Consider the following 23,566-nt stretch of genomic DNA (forward strand, 5'->3'; position numbering starts at 1 on the left):
CTAAGAAGGCGGTGACATCCTTCCACTGACCTTCTGTTCAAAGCGAGCATAGAATATATCAAGCTCATCAGGGCAGGGCATATTATTGCCAGCAATACTGCCCGATTTCATTTTGTAGCCTGTTAATTTTAATATTTGATATGGATTAACTGGGAAAGGGGACCAAAGAATGCTCAGGTGGAATTTAACTTAGACTGTAAGGTGTTGCATGTTGGTAAAGTACAGGGTTTATGGCTGGCCCTCAGAAATGTGGTTGAACAGAGAGATCTACGTATGCAACTAGATCATTGTCTGAAGATAGCAATACAGATAGGCAGGGTGATACTGGAGTTTGACTCCCTTTGGCTGATGATTTTAGCTTTCTCCCGTTTCCTAATTTATGGAGAATTTTCACTGAACTGAAATTCAACTCCTCTATTACAAATGGTGGAGGAGAAAACAGGGACGTCATTATAGCGCATTTAGAAAAAAAAAAACGCAAGGTACACAGACAAGTTAACATGGCATTGTGAAAATCAAAAAGCATTTGATCAAATTTTAAGTTAATTGAAGTAGTAATATGTTACTAATAAATGGGAACCAGTGGAGGTATTGATATGGTGTGCATCAAAAGGGTGAGGAAAATAAAAAGCTCATGTTATTGGAGGTAGCATTTTCATGTACGTACATAGAAGTTTGGAAATAAAGTGGTCATAAATGACTTATTTTCTGTTTGCCAACATATAAAGTGGTTTGCCTTCAGTATCAGTGCTGGGCTCTGACATTTAAAAGTTAATATGAATACAGCTGTCAAAGACGTGGATACTATATTTACTTATACCGCATAAATGTTAATAAAAATTTTGAAGAGGACAATAAAAGATAGATGGAGTATCAAGTGGGAAAATGGGAAATTGGCCAATTTGGGAGGGGAGATGCACCTAAATATTAAAAAAAAAAACAGGTGCCAGCCTAGTGTAACTGCAAATACAGAATTACATGTTTGCTAAACAACAAAAACAGCATGCGATAAGCACAGCTGAGTTGGTCTCACACCAACTGATCATATTAAACTACAGCAATACTGACAGAGTTCTGGAAGGTAGTAAACCTGATAAGTGGGATGTTTGCTTATAATTGTGCAATGTTCAATTCCATTCACACCTCCTCAGCAATGTGAAGCACCCCTTGTCTGGATAACCTTCATGGAACAGGACAGTATAACACAGGAACAGGCCCTTTGGTCCACAATGTCAGTGTAAACATTTGCCCCTCTCACCTTAAAGTTATGCCCTTCAGTCTTTGACATTTTCACCCTGGGAAAAAAATTCGGACCTTCTACCTTAACTATGCCTCTCATAATTCTTACATACTTCTATCAGTTCTCCCCTCAACATTCGAGAGAAAACAATCCAAGTTTGTCCAATATCTCCTTGTAGCTAATACCATCTAATCCAGGCAGCATCTTGGTAACCCTCTTGTAAGTCTCCATGTCCTTCTTGTAATGAGGCGACCAGAACTAAACACAATGCTCCAAATGAAGCCTAATCAGGATCAGCCAAAGCTGCAACACAACTTCCTCATTCTTACATTCAATGCCTCAACTGATAAACCAGGACTAGCGTACAAATACCATGATAATATTTACCAACATATAGATACCAAGAGCAGAGCAAAGACTATGACTCAACTCCTAACCATTTACAAGGTACATTTTGGAAATGTGATGAACACTCTGCGCTTGTCTGGATTAGTGCAAAATAAAAACAATCCCAACAAGCTCAACACCATCTATGAAGCAGCAGCACATTTGATTGGTACCCAGCAACCACATCAAAGATTCAAACCCTCCACTACTGTTACACATTGGCTGCAGTATCTTTCTACAAATTGCCCTGTAGTTATTCCAACAGCACCTCTTAAACCTGCAACTTCTATTGCCAAGAAGGTCAGAGGAAGCAAGTGCACTGGGATATCACCTGAAGGTTCCTGCTAAGGCGCACCATCCATACTTAGAAATATTGCTGATCCTTAATTGTTCTTGGGTCAAATTCTCAAAAAAGCCTCCAATTTGCATCACACATGAAATGGTACTGATTATCACAAAGTGATACTTTGGGGTGAAAGAATCCTAATTAATGTCATAGAAAATGAACATTTATATAGTAATTGGGAACATAATTTTAAATTTGTTGCTGTCATAGCATTTATTAGAAATGAATTGCTCTTGTTCAAAGTAAATGACTGTCATGATGGTCCTTGTGGGGCAGGGAGCACATCAGATAACTCAGTGACCAGCCTCTACCAGCACCATTCACCACAAAGTCTAATTAACAGGATTAGTTTTCAACAATTCTAAGTGACAGCTTGCATGTTGACCAGGCTGTCATTTAGTTATGTTAACGACTTTTTATTACTTCAACCAACAAGACCTCAGTGACCACTAAGCTTCCAGGCGTTTTTGGTTGTTCTGGCCTTACCCACATCCTCTCTACAAATACGAGTAGTGTGTGTTCCTGTGGTTCCGAAGAAAACACTGATAATTGTATAAAATTAAATACAATTTAATACTAAATTGACCACATGATTCTAATAATTTATTCTTGGCATATATCTGTACTAATTTGCTGCACTGTGCCATTTACATTTGCAAGTCACATTCAGTGTGGGGAAAATGATAAGACTTCTTTCTTCTCAAGCATCCTTAAAGAACAGATGAAAGGAAGCCATTTCAAGCTGTTTATCTTGACATTCCGTAAAGTTGTAACTGCCAGATCTGGGAAATGCTTATGATTGACTAGCGTGCCAAAGATAGCTGATCACTAGAACAATATGGCATTTGTGGTACACATTGAAATACGCTGCTCTCAAGATTAAATTGAATGCTCATAATTCAAATAGTTTATTCTTAGCAGATATGTGTGACATATTACTTAACTGGCAAGAGTAAAATATGTATTCTGGCAGCAAATTTAATAAAACTCCAGTCTTTTATTCCCCCACCTTTGAGTCATAGGGTCGCAGAGCCATACTGCAGGGAAACAGGCCCTTCAGCCCACTTCACCCATGCCAACCAAATTGTCTCATCTAAGCCTAGTCCTATTTGCCTGCATTTAGCCCACATCCCTCCCAATCCAAGTCCCTGTCCAAATATCCAAAATGTTATTGGACTTGCCTCAATGACCTCCTCTGGCAGTTTGTTCCATATGCCCACCATCCCTTTTCCCCTGTTGAGAAAGTAGCCCCAGTGGTTCCTATTAATCTTGCTCCTCTCACCTTAAACTTATATACTTTGGATTTTGATTTCCCTGCCCTGGAAAAAAGCATATGCATTCACCCAATCTATGCCCCTCAAGATATTATACACCTTTGTAAGATCACCCCTCAGCATCCTGCACCCCAAAGAATAAAGTCCTAGTTCACGTAACCTCTCCCTAAAACTCAAGGAGCATCTTCATATATTTTCTTTGCACTCTTTCTATCTTTCTGGCATTTTTCCTATAGCAAGGTAAAAAACGCAACACGTCACAACATTTAAAAGACATTGCTACACCATTTTAGAGAGACTCAGACAGGTACTTGGATTGGAAAGATTGGAATTTAGAGGGATGTGGCCCAAACGTGGGCAAATGGAACGAGCTTAGATGGGGCATCTCGGTCAGCAGGGATGAGTTGGGCTGAAGGACCTGTTTCTGTGCTGTATGATATGGCCTCACACATCTGCATTAAACTCAATTTGCCATGCCTCAGCCCACTTGTCTAGCTGATCAAGATACCACTGCAATTCTTGATTTCCACCTTCACGGCCTAGTTTACCAAGCATTGTAATGTCATCAGCAAACTTACTAATCATGCCTTATACATTCCCATCCAAATCTATATAGACTTGTTGATTATACATGACAAAAAAACACTCACCAGAGGCACACACCTCCCAACTGAACAGCAAGTCGCCATCCAGTATAGTGGCGCCATTTTCAGCAAATGGTCATAGTTAAGAATAATTTGCATTTACCATAGTTCTATGGATCCCGAAGAGTCCGATGTAGGTTATGGAACCTCTGCCACAGATTGCATATGGGACAGGAGGGTGGTTTGAGATTTTGAGATCCTTCTATTGTTCGAGCTTTGCATTCATTGTACTCCTGATGTAGATTTAAGGCATTCTGTGACTGGATATTGCTTCACTATTTAAAGCATGGACCAGTAATTCCTCAGACATGTGGATGATGCATTCAACAACTAGAGCTGGTTAAGTGTCAGGATAGCCTCAATGTTAAGAATTTGATCAGGAAAAGACACAAGTATTGATTTACCTACTTTGTCAGTGGATCTGGAGAATTTTGTGGAGATAAATGGTGGTTACAGTTCTCCAATGCTTTGAGATATTTATCATCAGTTATCCACCTCTCCAAAGCATATAGGAAGCCAGGTTAACTGCTGCTTATTGCTGGCTTTAAGATTTAGTCTTCCAACACTTTTTCAGCCAAAGAATGATCTCACACTCAAAGCGGTTGTGAATTTCAATGAGATCACAGAAATTAAGATGGAGGAAAATACTTCTACACCATGAACTACTGTATTTCGGCACTTAGATCCCTAGCTACTTCGGCAATGCTTTCCTGGGCTAAAAATAAGGCCTATAAATCCTAATTCAAATGTTTTCCATTGCAGAGATTCTGACTAATGTCAGAAAATTTTGATCATTTTGCCATTCACTGTTCAATACTGAACTCATTACAATCTGCATTTGTTTAGAAAGTAAATGATTACATAAGCATTTTATATTTCCTGTCTACTGCTGATTTTTTTTCTTTCTGGGTTTTTTATTATATACATTAACCATCCTTTGGTTCAAGCTATTAGTCACAGTTGAATGTTGGAGGTTCGTCGCATTAGTCACAAGCTCTAATTCCTTTCCCTTCATCTTGTGAACTCCAAACCTGATACAAAGTGCCTTTCTCCACCCATTCATTCTTCAGAGTCTCACCAAAGGCACAGCACTCATCACTATCTCCTCCCCATCGCTACCTCCATTCCTGGGTATAACTAACACAATATCCTTCCATCCCCCATCTAATTTCCAAAAACTAATTGAAATCTTATCTTGAAGATTTCCCAACTGGACAAAACACTTAACTTCACTTGTCAAGTAGGCTATGTGAATTTTGACATGTTTTATATTACTACTGTATGTCACTTCAGTGCATTGTCAAATGACATGAGGGTTTATTGTTCAAATTCAGGCCCATTATGCAAAATATTTACAAAAGCATGCATTTGCTTATGTATAAATCTTTTCTCAAAATAAAATTTCTGTGCCATGCCCTTGAGACTTGTCTGTATAATTTGGCTGTCATTTTAATATTGCAATATTCAGAAAGTTCTGTACTGTAGGAAATGCAATTTTGTGTTTGGTTTTAAGCCAAGAAAGGCATTGTCTGCAAAATCTCCAATGACCCAATTTGAGAAGCAACAAGGAAATTCTCTCTTTCCATCACTTCTCTATCATTCAACACCATCAGAGACTCACGCATACACATACCAGATGTTTTACATGCCAAAATGACAAACTTGAATACGCTTCAAAATGCTTAATTATTTCATTTGCTGTGAAGCATTTTGGAATATCTCAAAGAACATTCTCTCATTCTTGCCAATTGAAAGGAACACAGATTTGAACATGGAGGATATAAAAGTGGCTTGAATTGTAATTGTAATGGACAGTGCAACAAAAATTACATCAATTATCTGGCTCTATACTGCATTAGTCACTTGAGCTCTGAACTCAAGGAATGAACACTTGGGAGCTGTGGGTTACGGCACATTTTAAACTTCACATACTTTCTAAACGTTTGGACATATTTTGTCATCTGATATTCTGAATCTATATTGAAAACCTAATTGACTATCTAAAGTTTGGTATGTTCAGTGAAGAGTTTTTCCTGTGTTTGCTTTTGCTATCTGCAAGTGAGGGATATATGTACATGTGTCCGAATTCTAGGACCTATTAATAATCGCATCATTACAGCGTACAAGTGTGTTGAACTGTGCTGTCCAAATGAATAAATAATAGAAACTGCTCACTGCATAAGGGCTGTAAGATTTCACTAGCACGCTACATAATAGGGAGAGGTCAGTAATGCAAAGGAGGGTCATGCTGAAATTGCCATTAGGTGCCTGTGTCTATTGTCCGAAAAGTAAAGTTCCTCAATGTTGACACAGGAGTAAATTCCAGCAAGACATCAGAGATACACCTCAACATTAAGAGCTGATCCTGTATTCTAATTTCTGTATTGTGTTGTCTTGTTTTAGTGTTTGCATTTTAATATTAAGTGGTGAACTTCCTTCATTGAAGAATAATCATTAAATCTAACCATCAGTATTGAAGTTGCCATAACAGTACATAGGATAGTGCAAAAAATAAATTAAACAGAGTGCATAATATATGGTTACAGCTATAGAAAAAGTACAGGTTAGAAATAAAAACTGCAAAGGTTGCAACAAGATGGCTTGACAGGGTTGCTAGAAGACATGCCAGGAGGAATACATCTTTGGCGTATCAGAAATTTGTTCAAGAGTCTGATAGCAGTGGGAAAAATGTTCTTGAATCTGATGGTACATGCTTTCGAGCTCCAGTATCTTCTGTATGACAGGAAAGGGGAGAAGAGAGAATTACTGAAGTGTGAGCAGGCCTTGATAATATTGGTGGTTTTCTAGAGGCAGTGTAATGGGCAGGGTTGGAGGGGTGAGGTGGTGGAGCCTGGTTTGTGGGCTGGCCTGCAATTCTCTTCAATTTCTTGCAGTCTTGGACTAGCCTGGATGATAGAAAATATTAATTCAAGAGTTGCTAGATCGTAAAGAGGAGAAACCCCTATGCAAGCATCTCATATTCCTAATGTTGTAGTCCTCAGGGCTTTACAACAAATGCAACAATTTCAGATAACAAATAGGACCTGTTTCTATCAGAAGTGGATGGTTCTGATGATTCATCACTTTGTAATGTTAACCATGTTTCCTTCTTTCCTTTTCTCCTGACTTACTGCGTATTTGCAAAATGGTTTTATTTCACATTTCCACGAACTGCAGTGTTTAATTTTGTTTAACTGTGCAATGTTGTTTTTTTTGTTTCCCTCACCATTGTTTAATCGATAATGTTTTATTATATAAGGTAGACAAAAATGCTGGTGACACTCAGCAGGTGAGGCAGCATCTATGGAGCAAAGGAATAGGTGACGTTTCAGGTTGAGACCCTTATTATATTTTATTTTATCTTATGTTTTATTATTAATGTTTTACGTGTCATTTTAACAATTCCTGTATGTCATGTTGTCACCTGCGGGCAGAGCACCAAGGCAATTTCCTTGTATGTGAATACTTGGCCAATAAACAAATTCATTCATTCATTGTCCTTATTCATCTTCTTCCCCATATTTCGTCTGGACAATCAGCTGCAAAATAACCTGCCTGTACCATTCAGTCTTTTTGTCTCGGCCGAACTATGGATATTCCCCTTGTTCTCTCCAATTCTCTACTTTACTGCAACTTAAAATATGATTGTTTTTCCAGCATTCTCAGTTCTGATGAAAGTGATTTTGGCAGAACCAATATTGAGCGTCTGTGGTCAGAAGAAAGGTCTCGACCCGAAACGTCACCCATTCCTACTCACCAGAGATGCTGCCTGTCCGGCTGAGTTACTCCAGCATTTTGTGTCTATCTTCAATTGAGCTTCCGTGACCAGGTTATTGCTAAGAAAGTACCGCTCGACAGCAGCATGAATTATCCCTTCCATCACCTTTGCTGATTATCGAGAGTAGGCCAATTAGTTTTTTTTTTAATGGTTTCTCTATATCCTTGAAATATATTTTTAAATACTTATCCACTAAAAAAATTTTCTTTTAGTTTTTCAAGAACATAGCTTCTTAATACAGTCTATGTAAATTAACTTAATTTTAATCTTGTATTTGTTACAGACCTAATAAATGCATAATTTTAACCTCACCTTTTGCAGTCAAGTTAAATTGGCACATGTTTCTCTCCCTTATTAAAGAGTTTGTTGGATGATATTGATGAAAATGGAGTAAAGGAGGCCAAAAATATCTAAATAGCAAATCTGACAAAAGGTTCTTCTTTGCTCCATTTTTCTTGGATGACCCATGGTAATCAAAGGGATGGGAATTAGTGTTCAAGGAGTTTAATAAATCCATGGAAGAATGCAAAGTAATGATCAAGGTGGAAATGGAACAAAACAAAAAATACTGAAAAATATAATTAAGTTATAGGTCTGGCAGCACCACTCCAATTATTGTAGCTCAATTTCAAATATGTTATTCAAATGTACTGAATGGAAATCATGTGTTGTACCCTGCTAATGTATCTTGTGTTTAGTGCTGGCATACAAATCAAAAATGTGTTCAACCACTATAACTGGAGGATTAATACAGGTTACCCAACAAAGAATGTCATGATGCACACTTAATTACTGGAAATAGGTGAGTGAAAATAAACTTCCTCCCAACAAAGTGACCAGACTTTGTAATGACTGAAAATGGGAATGGACTGGCATTTATGTAATGTTGGCACAAAATGAACATTTTGAAGGTACTAGTTCTATAATTTCATTTGAATACAAATAATTCTGTATGATTAATTGTAACTTGTCTTTGAATATTTTATATACATTACATATTTTTTCCCAACCTGATACAGTTTTAAAGCTTTTTCCAAGAAATTTGAACTAAGGATACAGGACATTCCTAGTTTAATTGTGATGGTCTCCTTCATAAAACAAATAAAAATAGTTTTCTTATGAAGGATACACGATCTTCTCATCCTTTTGTGGCTTTGAAAACCACATCTGACAGTGACACGAAAATGCAACATCAGTAACATTTTCAGTGTTTTTTTTAAATCCACAACTTCTTGGCAGTACACATACATGATGACTGGTTTTGGCTTAAATTAGATCTGTTTCTCAAAACCATTTAGCCATATAAGGCCATTGCTGCATGCTAGAAGCTCGGCACTTTGTTCATAGGGAGGAAAAGCCAATGTTTGCTTGGGCAGCTGGAATGACAGAATTTTCTGCAGGAAAGACAAATCCAATCATTACAAATCAATTCCAATAAGAAATGGCACCAAAATTATTTAATCTTTCCACTTGCATGAACCTGACTATTTAAATAACACATGTTTTAAAATTCTTTTTAGATTAGATGTGCTGCAATTTGAAGCAGTTCTCCGCAAAAGTAAGTAATGGATCAAGGATAGATAAAATCCGGAAGTTAGAAAAAAGACCCTTTGTTGGAAAATGAATATCCCCCCCAACTACCATCTGAATAATGGCATTCCCATCCAATTGCAGGAGAGGCAATATCTGTCCTTTCTATTCTTCCCTTCCTGCCATCCAGGTTGGAATATTTCCAGGTGAAGCAATAGTTCCCTTGCATTTCTTCCAATCTATCATACTGAATTTAGTATAAACATCGTGGTCTCCGCTACATCGGAAGAGAACTGTGTTTAGTCTGCTGGAGCAACTCTGAGCTCCCATTGCCTGCTGCTTTAATTCTTCATCCCATTTGGACTAATCTGTGTCTGTGACATTCTGCACTTTTACAAGGCCAATGCAAGTTTAAGGAACAACATCTTCTGTCTGGGCACGCTGTAGCCTTCCAGACTGGTTGTCAAATTCTCCAATTTTAGCACCTCACTTTCTTTCCATCTGTATCAGAATTTGCCATTTTTCTCAGTCAATATATGATTTTTGGCTCCGTTTTGGTTTTGCTCTCTTCTTGTATAGACTGACTGCTGTGAATGTCCAGCCCTTCGAATAGCCATTCCAAATATACAAAGCAGCAGAATGTGCCCTTAAATGCCACATTGACTCATTTGATTTCACCCAGAGATATTCCTTTTGTTCTGCCCATCTTCTCTAATACTGAAACCCAATCTCTTTTCTACAGTCTTTTCCCTTTATTTCAATTATTAGCATTTGCAAATGTTTAACTATAGATGAAATGCAGTGTAGGCAAGAGAAATATCTTGAATGCATTCATTCTCCGATCATCCATGCTGATCCCTTACCACCCACTCGCAAGCAAATGTGACTTACTGGTTCCCCACTGTTCCATCAATGTATTGCTCTTTGCAAATGTTAGTCTCTATTTTTCAATACATCGACACGTTTCTATCAATACTTCAGATGTGGCCTTACCAATATCTTGTACAATTGACCTTTGTTGTAAGGGGATTGGAGTTTACAAATAGGGAAATATTTCCCCATTTAGTTCAGTTTAGTTTAGATACTGTGCGGAAACAGGCCCTTCAGCCCACCAAGTTCGCACCGACCAGCGCCGATCTCCGTACATCAACACTATCCCCCACACACTAGGGACAACTTACATTTATACCAAGCCAATTAACCTACAAACCTGTACATCTCTGGCGTGTAGGAGGAAACAAAGATCTTGGAGAAAACCCACGCGATGACGGGGAGAACGTACAAACTCCGTACAAACAGTACCCATAGTCGGGATCGAACCCCGGTCACTGGCTCTGTAAGGCAGCAACTCTACTGCACCACCATTCTAAACTCCAACCCTCTTAAAATAAGGCCAAATGCTATTTGGCTTCCTGATCACTGGCTGCACCTGCAAGCGAAGCTTTGCAATTCAACCACAGAATCATCTTTTTTGTATGGCTTTGTAAATATTTGATTAGTGTTCAAATGTAAATAATTTGGTGTACATATAGTGGCTGGCGTACATATGGTGTACATATAGCTGCTAAATTTGTATAAGATAATTACAAGCAGTTGAATAAGCGGTGGGAATTAATAATAATAATAATAATGTTTATTTATATAGCACTTTTCAACAAAACCAATATTTGAACCAAAGTGCTTTACAGAGATTGATTAAATTAATTGAACAGATCAAATGTCAATAAATCCATACAAAACAAAAAAGAGAAAAAGAAAAAAAGACACAGAACAGTACACTATAGAAATCAACATGAAACGTCCCCCCACAGCAGAATTTTTAATAAGCTTTGGCTTCTTCCTGCTCCGTTTCGGACAAATATGATTTCATTTATTTATAGATATTGTTTATGACACTTTATAAATATTTTTGTTTTGTTTTTTGTATGCTCTTTCACATTTGCTTTTTATTCTTTTATTCTGTTTGAAATAAATAATAAAATAAATAAATAAATAAATAAATAAATCTAGATCCCTCTGAATTTTGCTCATCAGCAATCTCTCTCCATTTAGACAATGGTCAGCCTTTAGATTCCTCTCACCATACAAATATGCAAAGAAGGGTGGCAAGACAGAAGATTAGATAGAATATATAAAAAACGACAAAGCAAGGTAGAGATTTGGCTCTTCCCCATGTAATTTGAGAAGGTAAAGAAATTAACAGAATCATCTCTTTTTCAAGTAATATAACTCCTCCAAATAGCTGGAAATCCCCCAATTAATCTTTTTCACATTTTACCATTCAATCAAACAATAAAGGGTAGAAATGTGGATATGTCATTCATACACAGTACAATCAAAAAAAAAGTTTAGAATTAGTTTATTGTTTAACTCTATAGTTGACTCTTCAAAACAAAGATTAATAAACTAGACAAGGGATCAATATTGCAATTCTTTAATTAATTCCTAAATATTAGGGACTGAACTTTGCCATTCTGGAGGATTGATAGAAATGCATACCCCTCAAATGGATCTTCTTATTGTCCTTGAAAGGTAATGATACATTTTGATTATCAGAAACTTTATCAAAATTACTTCCATATGGTATTAAGAAATCCATAAAGACAGTGAAAGATTCCCAAGCAGTTAAAACGGCTCGGGCAGTGACCTTTCTCCACTCCCACCTCCACCACAATTAAATCCAATATGGATCACTGATGCACAAAACAACAAATGCAATGTTTTTGTTGGATTTATTATTGCATTGAAAATATGACATGGCATTTCTTGTAGTGTTTCAGCCTAGAATCTAAACACCTGCTCTTGACTTCAATAGTGTTACCATCACCTAGTCCCCCATCATAAATATAACAGGGTAACTGTTGACCATAAATTCAACTGAACCAATCACAGATATACAGTAGTAACTAGATATACAGTACCCCCGCTACGGATACCATGTAGTCCCGTGCTACTTGCTCCATGGTCGGATAGTCGGTGACTAAACCGTCTCCACCCAACCTGGTTTGCCAGGTGAGGAGGGGACTGTGGACTCCCAGCAGGCCCAAAAACAAGACCTGTCAAAGGGCAGATGAGCTTCTAGCGAGCCAACGGCCATCCACACTTCAGTAGAAGTTGCGATCACTGTCGTACATAGCATTGTAAGGATTGATGATAAAGCACACACACTAAAATCCTATACTGCCAGCGGCGGAAGTCCGCAGGAACTGGTGGACAGAGATGTGTGGTGCTTCCGTCATCGTTCCCGTCGGAAACCAGCACCACTGCGTCGCAAATGTTTTCAACGATAATGAATGAATGAACTAGAGCAAATCAGAGACTGGATATCCTGCAACAAGCGACTTGTTTTTCATTACTCCGGGACCTTTCTACCTTCCACAAGGCACAAGCTAGGAGCATGATGGAATATTCTTCATTTGCCTGGAAAAGTGCACCAGGCTAATAACTCTAAAAAAATATCAAGGATAAAGCAGCCCACTTGATTACTACCGCAGCAGCCATCATACATTCTGGCAATATTACCAAATTGGATGTCAATCTGTGTAATTTTAAATATATCCAAATTCATCCAGCCAACACCGACAGCACTCCCAAACCTGAGTCTCTATTCAAGGAGAATATGGACAGTAGAAGTTTAGCCACAACACCAGTTGCAAGTTCCTCTGCAAGCCATACATCATCCTGACTTGGAAATATATTGCAAGTACTGGGTCTAAAATTCCAGAGGTGCTTCTAGAAATTGTCCCTAGTGTGTAGGATAGAACTAATATACAAGTGATTGCTGTCGGCATGGACTCAGTGGGCTGAAGGGCCTGTTTCCACACTACATATCTAAAACTAGAACTAAATCTAAAACTAAATGCTGGAAATGTTAACTCAACACCTTGGCCAGAAGAACTGCAACAGTTCAGAATAGCAGTTCATCGCCACCTTCTCCAAGGCAATTGGGGATTTGCAATAAATTCTGTTCTTGCCTATAATGTCCAGATTCCAAAAAGGAATTGAAAGTAAACATTTTTAAATGGTAACGCAGCCTTTATTGGCCACGGTTAGAATAAAATTGAAGAAGTCTTGCTGGTATTGTACAAAGCTGTAGGAACAGTACATTTTAGGTTTACATACCTGCTTTAGAATCAGTGTTAAGCGGATTCACTGGATTGATCGTGGGAGGAGGAGATTATTCCATGAAGGCAGATTAAGATTGGTTTATAATAGAGTGACTTTATTGTGCCTTGCACAATTCTGAGAGCAGTTGACCAGGAAGACAAGAAGATGATGCCTGATGTTAAGGGTTTGGTGCGCACGGTACGACTTGAAACTAAAAACAATGTTTTAATAAGACCAATAATCAAGTTATGCTTGCTTCTAGAAGACGAAGGTGAAGATGGAAGAGTTGCTGAAGAATTCTGAATGCGGATATATAATACATGCTATTTTTTGCTTTTGATATATGTTAAGCCTTTATGGCTACTTTTTTGATGTTTATTAGTTCAGGCAGGTATTAACGTAACGTTTAAGAAACATTTAGACAGGTACATGGATAGGACAGGTTTAGAGGGAGACGGGCCATACACAGGCAGGTGGGATTAGTGTAGATGGGACATGTTGGCCGAAGTGAGCAAGTTGGGCCGAAGGGCCTGTTTCCACGTTGTAAGACTCTATTTTCAAGGTTCGGATCAATAGATTTTTGGGCAGTGAATGGAAGATACAGAGAAATCAAATAGGAAAGGTGAACTTCAGAAGCACGATCAGACATTATGTTACTGGATATTGGAGAAGATTTGAGCTGCATATATGAACTTCCCCAGCTTGCATTTTTCCATTTGTCAAAGGGATGACAACCCATACATATAAACTTATCACTTTATTTTAAGGACAGTTAGTTTGCTAGATTACTTTCAAGTAGGCATATTATTAAATATGGTCACCCCTCTCTCGTAACAAAGTAAGGTATATTAAAGTGGGACAGGTTTATGAATACTCTAATTTCTGGACAAAACTACTTTCAATGACAGAAACATATAGATTTTCAAGTTTCAATGTGCCTTGGTGAACTCCAAACATTTATCCATTTCATGGCATTGGACTGACAAATGCTTAGTTTTGCCATCATTATTGCCTCAAAATCCAGGCCGATGTTATCACAGGAAATCATGCATACATGGGTGCCTGAACGGTCATTTAACAGGAACAACTTGAAGGGAGAACAAAGCAAATTCCATAAACAACATGAGCTTGGATGGCAAAAATTACTTTTAAAAAAAATTAAGATTCAAGGCTGAAGTGAAAAGCCTGTGCAAGGAATTCCTTGCAGAACAAAATAAGGAAATCCAGCATTGACAACTGAATGATCTTAGAAGTGTTCCATGAGACCTTGGCCTCCTGGAGCTGATGCAGGGAAGGATGAAGGGCAAGGGGAGAGTGGTTGAAATAGATAGCTAATAGGACAGGAAGGCTTTTTTTCCCCAATGTTGTTCGAAAGCAAAGAAACGTTTTGTACAAAAATATATGATAGGTCTAAAGAAAGGTCTTGACCCGAAACATCGCAATTCCTTCTCTCCGTAGATGCTGCCTCACCCGCTGAGTTTCTCCAGCATTTTTTGTCTACCTTTGATTTTTCCAGCATCTGCAGCTCTTTCTTAAACATTATAGGTTTAATGCGTTTCAGTAAAATGTGGCAATGGGCAATATTACCTTTTTTTGTCACATCATATTCAGCTAGCACAGTTTTTTGTTTTCCCCAGACAAAATTAACATGAATGATCTTGGAGCCCATAAGGGCTTGTATTGCAATCAACAATATTATATTTCAAATGATCCTGTTAAAACCTGCAAATTATACCAGTTTAAATCAAAGGCACATTCCTACAGACAAAAAGGTGTTTTATGCTTATGCCTCACACACTTGCAGCTGTTCCATTTTAAAGCTTTTCCATGACTTGGCAGATTACCTTTAAGGAGCCCCATTTATGCTCAAATACATAGCAGGGTATCTGGCAACTAATCCTCAACCATGATTCACTTGTGCATTAACAATATTGTCAGATATGTATGATACTGAATGCATAATTGACAACATGTTCTAACATTTAGAACTGTAACAACCTGTTTGCTCAGGGGTATACAAACTTATTTTTTAGATTCAAACTCCTCCTTTAATATGTTTCTCCTAAAGGAGTGAACTTAAACAACGGAATAGGTCTACCAATGATATTAACTCTCTGGCATCTCACTCAAATAGCTATTCTTTGTCCTGCAATGAGTGAGGAAAATAAGCACAAGAACAAAGTGGACACTGAGAAGTTTGAAGTTCACTATGAGGCCTCCTAAGATCAACAATGTTCACTTTCCATTCGGTTCTTTGATAATAATTGAAGGGCAGAATCATTCCCCCACTTTCCTACACTCAAGTGCCAAAGCTACTGACCACTTAAGCCCCTGTCCCACTTTCACTAATTGGCGACCTCTGCCGAGTTTGCCCTTGACTCATACTCGCAGCATGGTCGCCACGAGGTTGTAGGTGGTCTTTGTAACTCTTCCTCATGCTTGTGAGTGGTCTCCGCGTACTCGTGGGCTCAAGTAGGTCGTGGCGTTTTTTCCAGCCTGATAAAAAATGTCCATGAGTAAAAATAAGTAGGTCGTGATGGTAGTCGTGGGTAGTCGTAAGTCGGTAACTGGCACGAGGAAAAAAATGCAAACATGACATCATTTTATCATGTGATCATTTTCCACTCGTAGCTTGTAGTAGTTGGCCTTAGGTGTGGAAGACTGAGGTCGAGGGGGGTCGTACGAGGTAGTAGACATGGTCGTAGGAGGTCGAACACATAGTCGTAGGAGGTCGTAGGAGAGTCAACACGACCGTGACATTCTATTCAACTCGTCTAGGGTCTTCTAAACTCGTGGATTAGGTCGTCCAAGTGGGACAGGCCCTTTACTTGTCATAGTCATAGAGTGATACAGTGTGCAAACAGGCCCTTCGGCCCAACTTGCCCACAATGACCAACAATGTCCCAGCTACACTAATCCCATTTGCCTCGGCTTGGTCCATATCCCTCCAAATCTACCCTATCCATGTACCTGTCTAACTGTTTCTTAAATAATGGGATAGTCCCAGCCTCAACTACCTCCTCTGGCAGCTTGTTCCATACACCCACCACCCTTTGTGTGAAAAAGTTACCCCTCGGATTCCTGTGAAATCTTTTCCCCTTCACCTTGAACCTATGTCTTCTGGTCCTCGATTCCCCTACCCTGGGCAAAAGACTCTGTGCATCTACCCGATCTATTCCTCTCATGATTTTGTGTACCTCTATAAGATCTCCCATCCTCCTGCGCTCCATGGAATAGACCCAGCCTCCTCAACCTCTCCCTATAGCTCACACCCTCTAGTCCTGGCAACACCCTCGTAAATCTTTTCTGAACACTTGCCAATACCTTTCCTATAACATGGTGCCCAGAACTGAACACAATATTCTAAATGCGGTCTCACCAATATCTTACACAACTACAACCACAACTCCCAACGACTCTTCTCAATACTCTGACTGATGAAAGCCAAAGTGCCAAAAGCCTTTTTGACGACCTGCGACTCAACCTTCAAGGAACCATGTACCTGTACACCTAGATCCCTCTACTCTACAACACGGCCCAGAAGCCTACCATTTACTGTGTATGTCCTGCCCTTGATCGACATTTGAAAATGCAACACCTCAAACTTCTCTGTATTAAATTCCTATCAACCATTCCTCCACCCACCTGGCCAATCGATCCAAATCCTGCTGCAATCTTTCATAATCATCTTCATGATCTGCAAAATCACTCACTTTTGTATCATTAGCAAAATTGCTAATCTTGCCCTGTATGTTCTCATCCAAATCATTGATGTAGATGACAAACAGTAATGGGCCCAGCACCGAACCCTGAGGCACAACACTAGTCACAGGCCTCCAATCCAAAAACCAACCTTCCACCATCACCCTCTGCTTCCTTCCATGGAGCCAATTTGCTATCCATTCAGCCATCTCTCCTTGGATCCCATGCTATTTAACCTTCCAGAGCAGCTTACCATGCGTAACCTTGTTGAATGCCCTACTGAAATCCATATACGCAACATCTACAGCTCTGCCCTAATCGACCTTTTTGGTCACGTCTTCAAAAAAAGAGACACGACCTCCCACGTACAAAACCATGATGACTATCCCTAATCACCCCTTGCCCATCCAAATGCCTGGATAACCTATCCCTCAGAATACTGCCCAGCATTTTCCCTGCAGCCCTTCTTGCAAAGAGGCACAACATTTGCCACCCTCTGTAAATTTCAGGCAGGGCTTCTGCAATTTCCTCTCTAGATTCCCGCAATGTCCTCGGATATATCTGATCAGGCCCTATTAGAGATTTGTCTACCTTCATCCACGATTGCCTTCAGTACTTCTTCGACGGTAACACTGACTGCTCTTAGGACATTTCCATTGACTGCCCCAAGTTCCTCCATCCCACTGTCTTTCTCCTCAGTAAATACAGAGGAGAAATACTCATTGGGGACCTTGCCCATCTCCTGTGGCTCCACACGGAGGTGACTGCTTTGATTCCTGAGAGGTCCCATTCTCTCTCTAGTTACCTTTTCCCCCCTAATGTATTTATAAAATATTTTGGGATTGTCCTTAATGCTACCTGCCAGAGCTATCCCCTGGCCCCCTTTTGCCCTTCTGATCTCCTTTTTCAGTTTATTCCTTAGCTCCCGAAACTCCTACTGGGATGCATTTGATCCCAGCTGTCCATACCTGTCCCATGCATCCTTCTTGTTTTTGACCAATGCTTCAATTTCCCTCGTCAGCCAAGCTTCCTTACGTTTGCCCGCTTTGTCCTTCACTCTAACGGGGCCACACATATCCTGAGCTTTCTTCAGCACACTTTTTAAAACATCCCTCTTGGCTGATGTTCCTTTCCCCTCAAATAACCTGCTCCAGTCAACTTGAGCGAGACCTTCTCTCATACCCTCAAAGTTGACCTTACCCCAGTTGTGCATTTTAATACATGGACCCTCGCTGTCCCTGTCCAAAACTATCTTAAACCCAATCGAACTGTGGTCACTAGTCCCAAAAGGCTCCTCCACAAACAATTCATTAACTTGCTCATCCCATTTTCCCAATATTATATCCAGCGTTGCTTTCTCACATGTGGGGGCCTCCACATACTGCTTAAGAAAACTCTTCTGAACATTTTTGAGGAACTGCACCCCATTTAAACCCTTCACACCACTATAACAACCTTATTTGACCGGCAGCTGTCTGCAATCTCTTGGCACTCCTTGTCTAGAAAGAACCAAATACATGGGAAGTTCCTTAAATCTCCAGGTAACAAGTTCTGTAAAGACATGTCTAAACTTCTAAATGTTAAACTTTTAGTCTAAAATCCTATTATAATTGTTAATTACTGCACTTTGCAGAAATACAAATAACCTTCATTCTAACTGGTAATTGTACCAATTTAGACATTTCGGAAATGGTTGTATCTCATGCATTTCCTTTCCAAAGTTATTTAAAATGTTTGTAATTTAATGCAGTCTGCTGGGTCAATATTTATGGACCCAGCAGACCAATTTCATTATATTTAAAATCAAACCAGTTCTGTGTATTTCTTTCATTTAAATATTGTTACACATTCCAATGTGTTATTCACAGTGTGGCTTGTGTATGAAGAAAAGTGATTACGTAATTTAACAGTGTCTTAAAATCATAGAACAAGTCACAGCCTTCAGGCAAGAACATGCCTTCACCAAAAATGACTAGTAAGGAAAAATCTGTTTCTTACTTTTAACTCCTTCATTCTTTAAAAGACACAAAAGGGTCTAATTTTGATGCTTCAAAATGTTACAAGATACTTATAATTTTGCCAAGTTAGGAGATGCCAGGATAGATCACCAATGGTAGATTGAATCTTTTTAAATTAAAAAAAATAGTGAAAGAGTGGTGGACAAAGTTGAAGAGAACATTCCAGAGCTTGTGGCTTAGGGCCTTGGCAGCTAAAGCTAAAATTAAAGCAATTAAATTCAGAGACAGAGGTTCACAAAACTGAAGGACAGAAATCTGAGGATTATAGAAGTTTGCATGTGAGGAAGAAATGGGTTAGGGATCTGAAAACATTAAATGAAAGTAACAGCAGTTAACACAAAAATTGCAGCTGGTGCATATCAGAATTTTAATGTAGATTTTGTACTTTAGCATTTATTAAAAATGAAAAAGAATAAGATACTCCATGGAAAAGCATTAGAGCTAGAAATACTGATTCACGCTTGAAAGATATGCATTTCTTGACACACTAAGTTGGTAATTCAAATTCCTCCAAATTCACTGGAAGGTTAAGTGAACCAACATTAACATCACCTCTCAAGCTAATATCCCAGAATTGGGTAACATTTCCAACATTGTACCCGCAAACCAGATATTCTATTCAGTGGGAGATTTGCAATTTGGAAGAGGACAAAAAAGATTCAAGGATGTGCTCAAAACTTGCTTGAAAAAATGTAGCATCTCCATTAACTCCTGGGAATCTATACCCCATGACAACTGAAACTAGAGGCAGGGCAATTGGGATGGTATTGAGAATTAAGGAATAGGAAACACAGAAGCCCTGCACAAGTGGTGGGAGGAATGTGCCATCCTACAAACCACCCATCTGCCCATGCCAGCAGCCACCTTCTACTCCAGAGGTCAAGAATGTGGATCCCACATTGGCATTACTAGCCACCTCCTAAATTGACAGAAATTATGGAATCCTCAATTGTGTGGGGCTATCCAAGTGGCATTCACAAACTTACAAAGATCATTCAGAACAAAGTTATGCTTAACGTTATATACAAAAATATTTTCCATTAGCGAGCAGCCAGAACAATTCAACCACAATAATGTATTTGATGCAAAGTTATAAGAGCTGTTTCAGAAATGTATGGCATTGTTATACTGATATATAATATCTCACTTGCCATTTCATTATGATGAGTTTTCAGTTTCAACTATTAATATTGCAATAATATCTTTACATTTTTTAATTGAGTTTTAAGATGAATAAACCAATGCTTTGTTGTTCAAGGACAGAATTATTTCTGTTGAAGAGTTGTACAAATTTTATGATAACAAACTATAAATGCTGTAGCTTCTTTATTACTCCTTCACATTCACAAAGTTCTCAAGAGCATATAGCTAACTGTAAGATGTTGGGCAATTATTCCCCAATCAAACTGGTCGCTGCTTCAAAATAGGAGGGTCAGTACTAGAACTGTGGCTCATATCCAAAACAGAAGGTTCTGAAATCAAGTTTAATTCCAGAAACTTGAGCACATACATTTTGAATGGCATCTCCATACAGAAATACAGTAAGGGAATATTACAGGAAAGTATCATTTTCAGTTAGACTGAGACAATATATGTTCTCTGTGGTGGATATAAAAGATGCCTTCATACCATATTTATTACTCCCTTAACACTATTTTGAGTGACAGGGGAGTAATAAGAGTTGACTAGAAAAATCACTGCATAAGAAAATAATATCTTGTCATTAATCATGGCCATTTAAGCGGTATGTGTGTGCAAATTGGTAGCGGTGTTTCCCGGATTACAACAACAAAAACTTTGGCTTTGAAATATTTAGATATGCAGAGATCGCGCAAAGCGCCACATAGATTCGAGTATTTCACTTTTAACAACACATTAGCACCAAGACTTTTTCAACTGAAATGGTTTTCCTCTCTTTACTTTGTAAGCGATAGGAACATATCCATAATTGTGTTTTGCATTAGTTTGCTTTTACCTGCTCGGTTAATGTACATCAGCCATTAAGTAGATAGGCAATGCAGATACGGTGAACTCATCCGCTTCTACTCAATAAAATTAAACTCCCACATGAAATCCAACGATAAAGGAAGTGAACAGCAAGATCTGGATAATCTCAACTCCGCTTTAAATCCTACATTTTAACCGACTTGAATCATGCTTGCAGCAATTCCTTATAATTAGAGCCCCGTAAAAATATGCCTCAATTTAACAAGACCGTGTTCAGAACATTAGAAAGTAAATTGTAGGCGCATTTGGGCGATCTCAGTGCTGTGGGAGAAACTGGAATACTTTACTGGTCTAACAGCCAAGCTGGACTCTACAGTCAAGAAACTGTCAGCCGTGGCGGAAAGACTCGGCACACGGGGATCAGTATATTATTTTAATTAAACATTTAAGTGGAATCGACAGGCTAAGAATAAACTTCAACTGCATTTGGTGATCCTTTAAAAACAAAAACTATGCCTGTGATCAGATAGTTACGAATGACTGGATCTGCTACATTCTGCGTTAAGGATGGTCTACAGAGGTTGATAGACTACAGGTAGACTCACACAGGTAGTGAGAATGTATAAGCATTATTCCATAGTGAGAATGCATAAGCATTATTCCATAATTGTAATCCAACAATGTATAAGTGTATGTATATATCTGTACTGTGAATTGCGACACTTCGCATGGCATAACCGGCTGTTCGACTTACACCTAACTGCTAAAATCAAACGAGCCAATTCTCTTTCATCCGCTTCAAGAGTGGGTGTGCACCTTGGAGCAGAGAGGATCCCTGACATTGGCACTGTTTGCCAGAGCTTGGTACACTCTGATGTGACACAACTGGGATTTAACATGGATCTTGCGATAACCCCCGCCCCAGAATATTAACCCTACAGCGGAGCAGAACCAGGGAACTGCAAGCATGAAGTTCGGGAAACATTTCAACACCAAAGTCAAGAACTCTCTCGTTCGCTCACCAGTTTCCTGAGTGCCGGTTCGTCCAGAGACGAGTAGCGGTCCGCGGACATGGTGAAACCGGGCTGCGCTGTTCAATGTCCCAGAAGTTCTCTTCACCGCTCGACGTCCAGCACGATGTTGACCGTGACGGGCGTGTTGATGTTACTGACCCTCGATTCACCCTTCCAAAGCAGCCTCAACAACCTCTGTCACTCGTGGACACCCGGTGCCGGATGCGTTGACAGTTTGATCGCCGCAGGTGCTGGGCAAAAAACAAAACTCTGAAGAAGGGTCTTGACCCGAAACGTCACCTATTCCTTCTCTCCAGAGATGCTACCTGTCCTGCAGCGCTGTTACTCGAGCATTCTGTGTCTATCTTCGGTGTAAATCACCATCTGCAGTTCCTTCCTACCTAGTAGTACACAAAGTACCTGGCGGCTTATCACCTCAGAAAATAAATCAAATCAATCTGGATCAATTGAAGGCGCGGGCAATCTTGTCACGATTTTTTTTTTCTCAGAACGGGGTTTTTTTTTTGTTCTGTGATCCCGGTTTTTTAAATATTACTTTTCAAATAATGGCAGGAGCCCGGCGATCCCAACGCATTCCTCTTGGAGCGGTGCGCTGCAGCTCGAGCTTCAAATACCGATCGTCGCCTCAGCTCCCGCCCAGCGGCGTCGACATCAGCCAATGGCGCGCGGACATTCCCGCCCGCCTCCCTCTGCGCCGCTCCAAGTTTTCAACCGTCGTTTTCAGACGTCACAGTCCGACTCCTCGCCGACCTTAGCACCTTTGGGACAATTTTCCGCCCAGCCGCACAGTAAAATGGAATTGATTCAGCACGAAAGAATTTATTGCTCCTCTCGGAAGCCTAAAATGTTGGCTCACGGAGTCCTACAGTGTGAAAACTAGGCCCAACATGTCCCATCTGCACGAGTCCCTCCTTGCCTGCGTTTGGCCCATATCCCTCTAAACTTATCCTATCCATGTTCCAGAAAACATAGAAACATAGAAAATAGGTGCAGGAGTAGGCCATTCGGCCCTTCGAGCCTGCACCGCCATTCAATATGATCATGGCTGATCTTCCAACTCAGTATCCTGTACCTGCCTTCTCTCCATACCCCCTGATCCCTTTTGCCACAAGGGCCACAGCTAACTCCAAATGTTGTGAGGTGACTGTTGGCTACAATCCAGGCGCAAGAAACTGCAGATGCTGGGTTTACAAAAAAATGTCTCTTCAACCTTCAAAATAGCCATGTTAAATAATTGCAGCCCATCCAGTCTCTTCATATTTCAAATGTTCCATCCTGGGAAACATCCTGGTTTGTCTCCTCTGCAGGCTCTCCAATCAATTCGTTCTTCCTCTTGTGTAGTAAGTAGAATTATACATAAATCTCCAGAATTATACATAAATCCAAGGTTTTATAAAGTTGTATCATGATCTGCATTTTATTTTCAATGCCCTAGCTTATGAAGGCCAACATCTCGTGTCTTCTTCATTACTTTATCAAACTGTGCTGCCAGTTCCAGTGATCTTTGCATTTGTGTACCAAGATCTATTTTCCAACCATACTCTCCAGGGTCCTAAACA

The 23,566-nt window shown here is 39.5% G+C and overlaps 1 protein-coding gene across 2 annotated transcripts in view; it reads right to left on the minus strand.

Moving 5' to 3' along the window:
• Positions 1-22,899, minus strand: part of smtnb (smoothelin b) — a 168,034-nt gene extending 145,135 nt beyond the window's left edge. For both annotated transcript variants that reach the window (XM_055655293.1, XM_055655292.1), the window contains exon 1: positions 21,996-22,899. In XM_055655293.1, coding sequence (XP_055511268.1) covers positions 21,996-22,046 — 51 coding nt within the window. In that variant the 5' untranslated portion in view covers positions 22,047-22,899. The remainder of the gene's footprint in view (positions 1-21,995) is intronic.
• Positions 22,900-23,566: the final 667 nt, after the last annotated feature.

This window comes from Leucoraja erinacea, chromosome 25 (genome assembly GCF_028641065.1).
Source record: "Leucoraja erinacea ecotype New England chromosome 25, Leri_hhj_1, whole genome shotgun sequence".
In the NCBI taxonomy this organism is placed as follows: domain Eukaryota; kingdom Metazoa; phylum Chordata; class Chondrichthyes; order Rajiformes; family Rajidae; genus Leucoraja; species Leucoraja erinaceus.